Source organism: Manis pentadactyla, chromosome 6, assembly GCF_030020395.1.
Source record: "Manis pentadactyla isolate mManPen7 chromosome 6, mManPen7.hap1, whole genome shotgun sequence".
In the NCBI taxonomy this organism is placed as follows: Eukaryota; Metazoa; Chordata; class Mammalia; order Pholidota; family Manidae; genus Manis; species Manis pentadactyla.
The window spans coordinates 143,274,240-143,288,766 of NC_080024.1; the positions used below are offsets into that span (position 1 = coordinate 143,274,240).

Genomic DNA, 14,527 nt, shown 5'->3' on the forward strand with positions numbered 1-14,527 from the left:
AGAATGTGCAACAGAGATTGTATGGCCCATAAAGCCTAAAATATTTACCCTGCATGGCTCTGTACAGGAAAAGTTTGCCAGGCTCTAGTGTAGAAGATAAGCACCGTTAGGAAACTGTCTGAAAGGTTTTTGCTGGGCTGCTGTGGTCTGGGAGAGCATCACAGAGAAGCTAGAGTTTATACTACCCTGAAATTCAGACTGGCAGGAAAGGGAGAGAGATCCACGCAGGTGCGTGAGGTGCGAACGTGCAGTATATCGTGAGATGATCTAAAGGTTTTGGCTGCCTCTGTTGTCGATAACATCTCTTGGGGAAGGTTTTTGGGTTTTGTTTGTTGTTTTGATTGTTTGATTTTACTTGATTATTTTTCTTCACTTGAATGGTTCATACTTGCCCTTCCTAGGAAATGATTAAAGTCCATACTCCTTGTCCCATTATTTATGGCCTTCTGCAGTCTGATCTTCATCTTTCTAACATTGTATACCACTACTGGACATGACAAGATTGAAAAGGAAATTGTACATGTATGTTAGATACTGATGCTAAAAAAAGAATAATTGAATCATCCAGCCCTTAGCTCTGCTTCCCTAACTCCCCTCTCTAGGGCAACCACTGCTCCAGTTTCTTGGCTATCTTTTCAAAGTTACTCTGCATATAGAATACTTAATATTCTTGTTAATAAAAATAGTACATCATTCAGCATACACACTGGTCTGTATCTTCAGTTTTTCATATGCGTACATGTAGACATACTACTTGTTAATACAAAATACTATATGTTGATTTTTTTTTTCATTTTTCAATATCTCTTTTGGGTCATTTTACACTTTATGTAAGTACAAGAAAAAATAGAAATAAGTATATTCCTATTCCCCATTCCCAATTAAAGGTAAAATTTTTGATGTTTTGATCAATATCAAGGCCAAATTTCTTGTCACATCCCACTTCAAGATTTCTCCCATTGTCTTGATATAGTAGTCATGGGAGCTGAGTTGGAGAAGGGAATAAAGAGGAATCCCTTATGAATGCAGGAAGAGGAAAAAAGGATAGTAGCATTCATAATTTAAATAATTTTTCACCACTCAACAACTTGTGCTTATTCCCTACAAAACCTATGATACTGCAAAATACATAGCAGGCATATCATATTGAAGAAAATTGTTGACTTGAATTAAATTTGTTGTTTTCAGTTGTCTGGACTTGGAACAGTGTTCTCTTAAGGTCTTGGAGCCTGAAGGAAGCCCAAGCCTGTGTTTACTGAAGCTAATGGGTGAAAAGGGCTGTACGGTCACGGAACTGGGTGACTTCCTGCAGGTTATGGAACACACTGAAGTTCTTCAGCTTCTCAGCCCCCCAGGTAGGTTTTCCCCTTCGGTTCTCCCAAGAGTTCATGGGGACAGACTTAGAGGAGACTGTCTCATCTGACCAGATCAGTTGTGTTAAATAGTTTTGGAAAATGTATGGAGCCTCATTTTTTCCCCAGGTTGATACTAAAGAACATGTAAAAAGCAAATGCAGTGCATAAGCAGTGATTGGATTGTGGTCCGAAAAGCACATATAGAAGACATTTTGGGGACAAGTAGAACAATTTGGATATAACCTGCATATTAGATATTAGGGAATTATCATGTGATAATGGCATTATAGTTCTTTAGAAGAATGTCTTTACTCCAAGAAGATGCATACTGAAGTATTTAGGGGTAAGATTTCTATAACTTTTGTTGAAATTAGTGCAGCCAAAAAAGTAAATAAATATACAGAGGAGAACCAAGATGGCGGCGTGAGTAGAGCAGTGGAAATCTCCTCCCAAAACCGTATATATTTTTGAAAATACAACAAATACAACTAATCCTAAAAGAGAGACCAGAAGACACAGGACAACAGCCAGACTACATCCACACCTGCGAGAACCCAGCGCCTCCCAAAGGGGGTAAGATACAAGCCACGGCCCGGCAGGACCCGAGTGCCCCTCACCCCAGCTCCCGGTGGGAGGAGAGGAGTCGGAGCTGGGAGGGAGAGGGAGCCCAGGACTGTTAAACACCCAGCCCTAGCCATCCGCACCGGAGCGCAGACACACAGTGCGTGTGTGGGGTGCTGGAAACTAGGGAAACAGGACAGTAAGACCTGTTAGTGGGTCCCCGCAGCCGGCGCACCCGGGAGAAAGAAAAGCGAGTGCTTTTTGAAAGTCTTAAAGGGACAGGGACCCACAGCTGGACAGAAGCGCCCTGGGACAGCTAGCCCAGCAGCTCCGAATCCCGGGGAACTCTGGGTGCCTGAACCCCCACAGCACAGCTTGGAGGCCCCTCACCGCGGTAAACAGCCTCCTGCCTATTCCCCCTCCAACGTGGCTCCGCCATATTGGAGCAGGAGCCTGAGGCAGGCCACGCCCACAGCAACTGCAGAGCTAAATAAACTCCATATCGGCCGGGCAAGATCAGAAGCCCCGTCTGCACACAGCTGCCCAGCACAAGCTGCTAGAGGTCACTGTTCTCCCAGGAGAGGAAGGCCATAAACTGGCAAGAAGGGACTTTCTCTTACCCAACACATGCGCCAGCTCCCCACAAATATATCTATCGCCATGAAAAGGCAGAAGAAATTGATACAAACCAAGATCACAGAGGCAAACCCTGAGAAGGAGATAGACCTAACCAGTCTTCCTGAAAAAGAATTAAAAATAAAGCTTATAACCATGCTGATGGAGCTGCAGAGAAATATGCAAGAGCTAAGGGATGAAGTCTGGAGGGAGATTACAGAAATGAAACAATCTTCTGGAAGGATTTATAAACAGAATGGATAAAATGCAAGAGGTCATTGATGGAATAGAAACCAGAGAACAGGAACGCATAGAAGCTGATGCAGAGAGAGATAAAAGGATCTCCAGGAATGAAACAATATTAAGAGAACTGTGTGACCAATCCAAAAGGAACAATATCCGCATTACAGGGGTAACAGAAGAAGAAGAAGAGAGAGAAAGGGATAGAAAGAGTATTTGAAGAAATAATTGCTGAAAACTTCCCAAACTGGGGGAGGAAATAATTGACCAGACCATGGAAGTGTACAGAACTCCCAACAGAAAGGACCCAAGGAGGACAAAACCAAGACACATAATAATTAAAATGGCAAAGATCAAGGACAAGGACAGAGTTTTAAAGGCAGTGAGAAAGAGGAAAAAGGTCACCTACAAAGGAAAACCCATCAGGCTATCATCAGACTTCTCAACAGAAACCTTAGAGGCCAGAAGAGAATGGCATGATATATTTAATGCAATGAAAGAGAAGGGCCTTGAACCAAGAATACTGTATCCAGCATGACTATCATTTAAATATGAAGGAGGGATTAAACAAATCCCAGACAAGCAAAAGTTGAGGGAATTTGCCCCCCACAAACCACCTCTACAGGGTATTTTAGAGGGACTGCTCTAGATGGGAGCACTTCTAAGACTAAATAGATGTCACCAGAGAAAATAAAATCACAGCAAAGAAAGCAGACCAACCAAATACTAACTAAAGGCAAAAAATAAAATCAACTACCCACAAAAGCAGTTAAAGGAAGCACAAAAGAGCACAGAATAAAACAACCAACATATAAAGAATGGAGGAGGAGGAATAAGAAGGGAGAAAAATAAAGAATGACCAGACAGTGTTTAAAATAGCTCAATAAGTGAGTTAAATTAGACAGTAAGATACTAAAGAAGCTAACCTTGAACCTTTGGCAACCACGAATCTAAAGCTGCAATGGCAATAAGTACATATCTTTCAGTAATCACCCTAAATGTAAATGGACTGAATGCACCAATCAAAAGACACAGAATAATAGAATGGATAAAAAAGCAAGACCCATCTCTATGCTGCTTACAAGAGACTCACCTCAAACCCAAAGACTATAGGAACAAAGAAAGACTGAAGGAACAAAACAGCAGCAGAATCATAGAACCTAAGAATGGACTAACAGTTACCAAAGGGAAAGGAACTGGGGAGAAAAGGAGGGAAGGGAGGGATAAGGGTGGGGAAGAAGAAAGGGGACATTATGATTAGCATGTATAATGTGGGGGGGGGCATAGGGAGGGCTGTGCAACACAGAGAAGACGAGTAGTGATTCTACAGCATCTTACTACGCTGATGGACAGTGACTATAATGGGGTTTGTGGGGGGGATTTGGTGAAGGGGGGACCCTAGTAAACATAATAGTCTTCATGTAATTGTAGATTAACGACAACAAAATTAATTAATTAATTAATTAAAAAATTAGTCCTTTGCCAAAAAAAGAAAAAAAGTAAATATACACATATTTATATGTTTGTATGTCTAGGAATAAGATAAAGCAGGTATGACAAATGCTTACTAATGTTTCACCAACTTGATGCTTTTGACATGTTGATTGACTCAATCATATGACCTTTTTTTTAATGTACCAATAGGGAGTCCAAGTTTTCTCACTTCCAATATCAGATGTGACAAGTAGAAACAGTCCCTCATCTCCACAACTACAGATGGAGTTAGCCAACTACAGTAGTGTTGAGCAGGAGGTACCATGTCCTCTCAGTCATCCGATGACAATAATATTGCAGACCTTTCTCAGGGATCCAGTTTAGCATTAGGTCCCATTATAAGCAAAGAAGCCAGTCAAGATAAGGAAGCACATGGATTAAGGACTTGATGCACTCTGTTTTACATGGTTTGGATGCATGCAGCTTTTATAACATAAGCAGCTTATTTGTGATAATATTTTTTTAAGTTAACACAAGGGGCCTAAAATTGTAATTTACATCTTATTTTCTGCTTTGTCAGTTCTGGGGTTGGGGGATTAGGAACACATGGCAGTGGTGTGCTATCAATCACATGTACCAGAAAACTCAACTCAGATCGGCATAGTAGAGTTGGTTCTCTAATTGAGAAGTCTTAAAGCAGGTTGGGCTTCAAGAAAGGCAGAGGGCAGCCCTGTTTCCAAGGAGTTGGTTTGTTTCCATCTTTGCTCTTCCTTTCTTATTACTGGCTTCCTTTCAAGACTGACTTTCTACATAGTTGCAAGATATCTACTAGCTATTCTTTACATTCATTTTTGTCCCAGCAAAAATCCTAAGATTCACTCTAGTTAACTAATTTTGGTCACATGCCTGTCTCTTACACATGTCACTGAGGCCAGGGAGATGGAATGTGCTGGTTTGCCTGGCTTAGAGCCAGGAGTGGAGTTGGGTCAAGTCAACTTTCTGGAAACCACGTGGATCACCAAACAAAAGTGGGCCTGTTGGAAGGAGAGAGGGGTTAACAGACGCTGAGGAGATAACCAAAAAGTTTCCTACAAATGGAAAAACCCCTAGATTATGAGTCAGGAGACTTGTACTCTCAGATCATATCTGTTCTACAGGCCTAACATAGGTGAGAAAATAGGCCTCCTGTAAGTGCCTCCTTCGTGTAATACACTGTATTGGATGCTTGATACATGTTTCTCAGTTCTGCTTCATCTCAAGAGGCAGGGGGTAGGAATAACCAGCTGCTAATGCAGACCCATCTAAATAAATTGCTGTCTGTGACCAATCAGTCAACTTCTTAAGGTGACGTTTAGTAATTTTTATATCCCCAGTGCCTTGAAATCTGCCATGTAGGGTACTCAGTTAACTACTAAGTTCTCCTACTTCATGGAAAACGGAGGCTTCTGAAAACTTAAGAAACTTCTATGGGAAGTAAATATAACTTATATCCATTATTTTTTTTAGTAATTATACTTAGCTACTCTGACCATTGGTTGCCAAGTCTGCAGAATGAGAGAATATTGCAGAGTTGCAGGAGCTACGTGGCATAATGCTGTGTTGAATTATATCAGTAATCTTGGGAAAAATCCTTTTCTGCTCTGTGTTTTTCTCCTAATAGGAGGACTAGCACTTTACTGTCAGTGTTTTCCTGCACAGCTTGTTCTAATATTTGGCCTGCACGCTTTTTCAGAGGTATCCCTGGACTTTTTCACATCTGAGGGGAGACTAGGAAAAGTAGTTCCGACATTACCACTTAAGCACTATTTCTGTGAAGTTTTATGTCATATTAGCCATTTGGTATCCATTAGGAATTGGTGGTTATTACTTGAATGTTAGTGATTGATTTAAGAGGAAATATTTTGGGATCTGATAAAGCTCAGTAATTTCAGGAAGAAGTAATTTACTGTTAACTTTTTATCTGCATCTTATGTAGATAATCTAAAACTCACTGTACTTACGTATATTAGAATAAAGAAATATAAGAATTATAGAGAACAATTCTAATATCTTAATAAGAATTTGGGAATAAAAATCATTGTAATTGTATTAAGAATGTAAGCTCTGATAGAATCAACTTAATTTGAGATTTTGCTCAGTCAATAAACATTTATTATATTCCAGCACCTGTACTACTTCAGGCATTGCACTTAGTACTATGAATTCAGAGATGACTAAAACATTAGTTGCTGCCTGTTTAAAGTTCATAGTCTAGTAGGGAAGACAAACCTGTAAATGATCACCTCCAGGACAGTCATAAAAACACATATATATAGAGGAGGTCTTACCTGGTATCCAGTTTTTCCTCTTCAGTATATTCCTAAATCTTGGTGAAAATACAAAATAGAAGTGTTACTTATGTTTTCTTTTTTGTAGTAATACAGTTACATAGTAGGACATTAGTTCCTATTCCACAGAAAATCCAGTGACTTTTCTCCAGTTGTCTTTAGAGGGGGTCTGTTTTGGGTGAGAAAGATGTTTTGTCAAAGATGCTGAGAACCTCGGAACAGCCCTTTCAGACCTAAATGCAGAGAAGAGAAAACTTTAGATTGATTTTAGTCTTACTTTGCCATACTCCATTCCAGTCCTTTGTGGAATGACAGAGAGAGGTAGCCATAGGAGAGAGTCATTGTATGGAGTTTCTGTTTCTGAGGAACTGCCCAAGTTTCTTTCATGTGCTTGCTCCATAGCCCTAAAGTAGCTGGGGCCACACTCCCCCCTCTAGCTGGAGTGAGTCCTTTGATTAGGAGCCAGCCTCACCCAGCATGAGGTCTAAGCTGAGGGGAACTCACCCCCAAATTCTTGCTCTCCGTGGTCTCTCACACTCATGTGATTCCTGAAGGAGCTCACAGATGAGGTCCATCCTTTCCTGCTTTCTCTCCAGGTGGGCTTTCCACAGCACAGGGGCCGGCCAGCTTGCCCCTCAGTCTGGTCTTGCCTATGCTTCATGTTAAGATGCTTACAGTTTTTAATGTGTGGATAGTGTCCATTCCATCTTCCAGCACTTGATTAATTGTTCCCATTTGTATTACTGTGGTCTTCTCAGTGGGAATTGGAGGTGGTGGGATGTTGAATGAATTGCTAAAATTGTTTGAACTAGAAGTCCGTAATGATTTTTTAGACTTCTATTCTTTTCATTAAAAAATCAAAAACTGATCCCAAAGCAGCCAATATTGGCATCTGTATCGTTCACAAATGTAGGTAAAACTTCAATGTGCAGTTCAAGATGTTTTTATTTGTTTCTTTTGTTTTAAGTGAAAACATTTAGAGTGCAGATTTATCAGGCCTATCAAGTAGAGTTAATGTAAATCAAGAAATGGTTATGAAAGAAGTAATGTTGTGACCTGGAATTGGTTAGGCAGAGGCCAGACGATGGGGATATTTAGAGAGAATTAACATTGCATATGTGGGTTTCATTAGATGAATTCTCAGGTTCTTTCCAACCCCGGTTCATGATGTTGCCATTTTATTTCCTCCTTTATGCAGGAAGGCGTACACTTCTCTCTCAGCATGGCCTGATGGCTATGGCAGACTCCTGTGAGGTCTCTTCGGTGGCACCTTCCATTTGTCCCCACCTCTTTCTATGTCATTCCACTTCACTTTTTTCTTTAATCCCTTGTGGCACAGTTACTGTTCTGTTTCTGATATCAACTTTATTTTTTGTTACTTTTATTGTCTCTAAGACAAGAGCAAAGATATTATTATTATTATTCGATTTCCAAAATACCTTTACTTCACATTTTATCTTCACAATTATATGAAGCAACAGAGCAGTACCATTAGAAGCAGTTTTAAATGTGAGCAAACATTTGTGTGGAAAATGAGATTTCCAGAAGTTATCATTTCTCCAGAGTCCCAGTTATTGACAAAAGTAGATTAAAACTCAGGTCTGCTGACCCTGACCTGAACACAGTGTCATTTCTATAGTGCTTGGAAAAATAAGGGTTTGGGAAACTTAGTTGTGGAGATTATTTCCCCCATTGCCTCTTTGACCCCTGGACTTCCATTTTTCTTGCCAAATTGAAAAACACTCAAATACTAGATCTTACTTATAAGAGACTTTTTTTGTTCCCTGAACAGCAGGAATTCCTGAGAGGAAAATGTCAAGAAGTAAAAAGAGGCAACGATGGTGTGGATGAGAGTAATGATTAGGAAGAAGTAGGGAGAGAGAAAGGGTATGGCAGGTGAGGCTCAAGAATGCATTTCCACCCTGGGAGCTCAAGGTCACTGGGTGGGCAGGTACAGGGATGGGCATGTGAGGAGGAGGTGAGGTTACACAGTGGGTGCAAACGTAAATTGACTTGTAAAGCAACAGACATGGTCATACTTTGCTTGTGTGATGGGGGAGATTGTTGAAGGAAGAGGAGTGGTGTTTATTCTGGGACAGTCTGGGGTACTTCTCAAGGATAGCTTAGACATTTTCAGAATAACTTTGAGGAAGAGTTTTAGGTGGAAAAAATGTTCTAGTTCATGGCTTCTGAAAACATGCACTGTAATGTCTACAATAGATCTAATCCCAGAAAAGCTATTTGTAAATTACATAAATATTTAAGCGCATCATGAGAGACGATGAGTCCTTTTGTCAAGTCAGGAATCACAAGTTTTGTAATTCCAGCAGGGTTTTTCGTTTTATTGTTTAAAGTCATGTATCTGTGATCTACATAGGTGTGTGTTGAAAGCACAATCCTTGTGTTCCATCATACCTATTTAAATTCTCCCCAGCTTACAGGAAATCAAGTAACCTCTGATTTCTTTGCAGATATTATCTGAAAATGGGCTTGTTTGCCAGGAAGCTGTGCCTTCACCCTTTAAAATAGCACTTTCATTCGTATGCCTTGGTACGCCCTCCAGAGCACTCTGCCGTCTTCTCTCCTTACCTTTGTTCAGCACCTTCTGACTGGTGGGCACCGCACGAGAGTGGTTAAAGGCCGACCATGGTTCCCTGTTGCACATCACTACGTGGGAGGAAGGAAATATGTGTGGTTAAAAATGGGAGGTGTTGTGACTTCTTTTCTTTACTCCTCACCAGGGGCACTTTTCCAAATCACATTTTGCCTTTCAATTCTCAGTCTCTGAAGCAGTAGGTGATAAATACATGTATTTGCTTGCTTCTTGAATTCTAGGCTGCTAAAATTGTGCATAGAAACAGATGTATCAGCTGAGTTTGAAAGTCCATTAAAAATCATTTACCCTTTTCTTCCACACACAACGAGGATACCTTGTAGGACATCCTGGCCATAGGGGCCCTTTCCACTAGTCATTCAAGAAAGCCCTTTAATTTCCATCAGTCTTGTTCCTTGTCTCTGCACAATAGTAGAGAATATTTGCCATGGTGAATTTATAAGTATTGTCATGGGGCAGGACATAGCACTCTGTCTGAAACTCCCCTTTGTGAAAGGCTCACTGTGGCAGAAGATGGGATTAGTGTGGCAGATGCATTAAGAATCGCTGGAAAATGATAATAACCATGTGAGGTCATGAGCGTGGCAATTAATTTGACTGTGGTGGTCGTTGCACAGTGTATACATATGTTAAATCACACGTTGTACGTCCTCCATATATAGTTTTTATTTGTCAATTATACCTCACAAAGGTGGAGGGTGAAAGAATCAGTGAAAATAACAAAAGCATGAGGGTTTGAAGCCTGAGCAAATGTAGGCCTGCATCATGATTCTCCCATTTTATTAAAAAAATTAGTCTCAGAGAGGTTAAGTAGTTTACTTTGGGTGACCTGCAAGTTACTTAACTCCATTTTCTTCATTCTAACATAGATCTAATCAATATCTAACTCATGGTTAATTTGAAAGTTAGAGATCAAAATGCCCAGCATATATATATATATAAAGCAGTCAGCAGATAGCTGCTATAGTAATTTTTATTATTATACACATTCACCCAACAAATACATGTTGAACACCCACTGTATCCCCACATGCCAGGCAGTGTTCTAGGCATTGGGTAAACCAGTGACTAAAACAAAACAGGCCCTTGCTTTCATGGAGCTTCTAGTTCAGTAGGTGGGACAAATAGTAAGAAACAGGAATTCCAGGTGATTAGTGAAGTGAAGACCACAAAGCATGGTGAATGTAAGAGAAAACGGGGGTGAGGGAGTAGCCAATGTAGAGACGTTTCCCGGAGAAGCTAAAGACCTAGGTGACTAGAAAGAATGCCACGAAGCAGGGGGTGGGGAAAATCCGGCAGAGAACTAGTAAGTGAAAGGGAGAAAAAGCTTGGCTTCCGAAGGAAAGGACCTGTGTGGCTGGAGGACGGTGGGCAAGGGGAAGAATGGTAGGGGATGGGTCAGAGAGGGCAGTTTATGTAGGCCTTGTAAGCCGTGGTAAGGAGGTTGGATTTTATCCTAAGTACAATGGGAGGTCAGTAGAGAGTTTTAATTAGAGGAATGATGTGGATTAGTTTGTGTTTTAAAAACACATTTGGGCTCCTTGGAAGCAAGGAAACAAGTTCGCAGCTGTAACAATAGATCAGACGAGCTGAGGCATTGGAAATGGGGAGACTTAGAAAAGGAGGAGGGATTCCAAAACGACAGCCAGGTTTTTGTCCTGAGTTAACTGGACCTATGAAGGTAGGCTGGAAACTGGGTTCTCTTTCCTGAGGTGAGGAAAACTCTGGGGTCTCGGAGGATGTTTCATTTGGGAGGGATTGGGGACATGTTAAGTTTGAGATGGCTGTAAGACATCCGCATTTTAAAGCCAGTTTAGACACATAGTCCTATATTTTTGAGATTTATGTTCCCTCCTTTTGTTGTTACAACTTTATACCTAATCAGAATCTTTGTATCTTTTTTTTATTCAAGTATCATTTATATGCAATCTTATATTGGTTTCAAGTATACAACACAGTGGTTCAACAGTTACCTATGTTATTAAATCCTCACCCCCACTAGTCCAGTTACAGGGTCTTTGACTATATTCTGCATGCTGTACTGCTATCCCTGTGACTAACTACTATGATTGAGAATTTTTGTACCCCTTTATCCTCCTCACCCTCTCCACCTGTCTACTCCAAACCCTTCCCCATGTGGTAACCACCGGTCACTTCTCAGTGTCTATGAGTCTAGTGCTATAGTGCTATTTTGTTCATTTTGTTTTGTTTTGTTTTAATACACCACAAATAAGTGAAATAATATGCTATTTGTCTTTCTGTGATGGGCTTATTTCACTTAGCATAATATCCTCTAGGTCCATCCACATTGTTGCAAATGCCAGGAGTTCTTTTTTAATGGCTGAATAATATTCCATTGTGTATATGTACTGTATCTACTTTATCCATTCATCTATTGACAGACACTTAGGTTGCTTCCATGTCTTAGCTGTTGTAAATAACATGATAATAAACATAGGGGTGCATATATCTTTTCAAATCAGGGACTTAGTTGTCTTGAGGTAAATTCCTAGAGTTGGAATTACTGGGTCATGTGCTATTTCTCTATTTAATTTTTGAGGCCTCTCCATACTGCTTTTCAATTGGCTACACCAATTTACATTCCCACCAACAGTGCTGAAGGGTTCCCATTCTCCGCATCCTCACCAGCATTGTTACTTCTTATCTTTTGTATAGTGGCCATTGTAACTGGTATAAGGTAGTATCCCACTGTGGTTTTAATTTGCATTTCCTTGATGATTAGCAATGTGAAGCATCTTGTCTTTGGAGAAATGTCCATTCAGTTTCTCTGCCCATTTTTTAATCGGGTTATTTGTCTTCTTTTTTTTTGGTGTTGAGACATATGATTTCCTTATATATTTCGTATGTTGTTAGCCTCCTATCAGATAAATCATTTGTGAATATGTTCTCCTATATTGTAGGATGCCTTTTTTTTTCTCCTGATGGTGTCCTTTGCTGTACAGAAGCTGTTTTTTTTTATGCAGTCCCATTTGTTCATTTTTGCTTTTGTTTCCCTTGTCCAAGGAGATGTGTCCAGGAAAAAACTGCTCATGCTAATGTTCAGGAGATTTTGCCTATGTTTTCTTCTAAGGGTTTATGGTTTCATGTCTCACATTTAGATCTTTGATCCATTTCAAGTTTACTTTTGTGTATGGAGTTACACAGTAATCCAGGTTCATTTTCTTGCATGTAGCTGTCCAATTTTACCAACACCAGTTGTTGGATAGACTGCCTTTTCCCCATGTATATCCATGGCTCCTTTATTGTATATTAACTGACCATATATGCTTGGGTTTATATCCAGGCTCTTTATTCTGTACCATTGACCTAAGGGTCTGTTCTTGTGCCCATGTCATACTGTTTTGATTACTGTAGCTTTGTAGCATAGCTTAAAGTCAGGGAGCATAATACCCCCAGCTTTATTCTTCTTTCTCTTTGTTCTTCTTGCTTTGGCTATTCAGAGTCTTTTGTGGTTCCATATGAATTTTAGGATTATTTGCGGAATCTTTGTATCTTAATGTTGTGATATAAATCTCTCCTGGCAGATGAATGGCATATGGGACCACTAAAATAGAGTGTATGAATTTGCTAACTTAAGCAAGAAAGCTATTCCCATTTTCTAACGTCAACATGTACTTTTCTACCAACATGAATTACAGAATTTAGGAGAACTGTTAGTTCATCTATCATGTGCTGACTTGGCATCAGCATAAAGAATTGGTAAACATGAAAACTCTCCTTGGCAGAAGTTTTAAATTCTTTTTTGCGAGGCTCTACTCTATTTATTAAAATTTTTCTTGGGTTTCCCCAGACCCTCAAATGCAATACATACCTACTAATTTTAGATTGGGTTTTATTTGGTATCTTTCTAGCATGGATTTCACATACCCATTTTATCTTACATACCATTTTTTTTCCTAGAAAGTTTACTACCTTTGCTGTCTTAAGATTGCTATAATTTAGACTAACTCCTCTTCAGTTGCAATCTTGTTCTTTTGGGTTGGTGGATTTTAAAGGAAAAAGATACTATTATGAGATCATATTCAGAATAGATGAGAGGAAAAAAAAAGGTGCAGCAAATTAAGTTGTATAAGTTTTAGTGATCCTTTCTCCTTCCTTCCTGAAAGCCTATTCACCCAGTTTTATATATTATAACCTTGGCAAATACAAAATTTCCTAACTTTGGTTTCTTTTGTGTCAATTACCTATTATTACAAACAAATTACTACAAAACTGAAAGCTTAAAAAAGCGATTTATTATCTCTCAGTTTCTGAGGATAGGAATCCAGAAGTGGCTTTGGGGGTGGTTTTGGCTCAGATTTTGGTCTCCGATGAGGTAGTTACCAAGTTGTCTACCAGAGCTGCCACCATCTGAAGGTTTGACTGGGGTTGGGAAATCCTGTTCGCAGATGGTTCGCTCACGTGGCTGTGGGTGGAGGGCCCAAGTTTCTTTACTTACCACTTGGGCCTCTCCACACGGCTGCCTGAGTGCCCCTGTAACATGGCAGCAGGCTTCCCCTAAGGGAGCAGTTGAGAGAGTCAGGAGAGAGGAAGGGAAGGGAATTCTGTTAACCAACTCCAGGATTTTTTTTGAAACGCTTGCCAAAAAGTTTTCCAACTTTTTACGCTGATAGTCATTTTTCAAATGAAAACTGTTTTATCGCACATATTAAATTTATATTCTGTTGTAATGTTTCTGTGCCTTTCTGCTTACAAAACTCATTTTAATGATGAATCATAGCACTGAAATCCAAGTGTCTTTTAAAGACATTTTCACTGGCATTTCAACTCATTGTGTTGCTCACAGTGCACTGAACTCAGCTGAAGTGCCGGCCATCTGCGCATTTATGACCAAGCAATCAAAGAGCTAGTACTGAGAACTACATTGTGATACTGCCTGCCTGACATCTGTTGTAAGGTGCATCCTGATTTCAGAGGTTTTAGAATGTGTTAATAGTATTTCGAAGAATTGAGGAAAATGACAGTTTTTTCCCACAACTGTGGAAAGTACAGTAGATCAAAGGACTCTCTGCAAGAGTTTCTTTCCTCCTGGTTTTACACAGCCTGGAACTCACAACTCAATCTGATGGGGAAGGGCTTATGAATTGGGTGAATTATAACAAGGATAAATATGCAGGTTATTTCCACAGCACTACTTTTTTTGGTTTCAGAAATGTAAACAAGGAAAGCCCCTCTTCTGTGACTTTTTTTTTTTTTTTTAAGGAATAAAGATCACTGTAAACCCTGAATCAAAGGCAGTCTTGGCTGGACAGTTTGTGAAACTGTGTTGCCGGGCAACTGGACATCCTTTTGTACAATATCAATGGTTCAAAATGAATAAAGAGGTAATTTTTAAAATGTCTTTTAATGCTTTAAGTGTC

At 39.9% G+C, this 14,527-nt stretch overlaps 1 protein-coding gene across 2 annotated transcripts in view; it reads left to right on the top strand.

Annotated features, from left to right (window-relative positions):
• MALT1 (MALT1 paracaspase) overlaps window positions 1-14,527 on the top strand; it is a 52,774-nt gene that overhangs the window by 7,406 nt on the left and 30,841 nt on the right. For both annotated transcript variants that reach the window (XM_036876738.2, XM_036876740.2), the window contains exons 2-3: window positions 1,189-1,355; window positions 14,370-14,491. In XM_036876738.2, coding sequence (XP_036732633.2) covers window positions 1,189-1,355; window positions 14,370-14,491 — 289 coding nt within the window. The remainder of the gene's footprint in view (window positions 1-1,188; window positions 1,356-14,369; window positions 14,492-14,527) is intronic.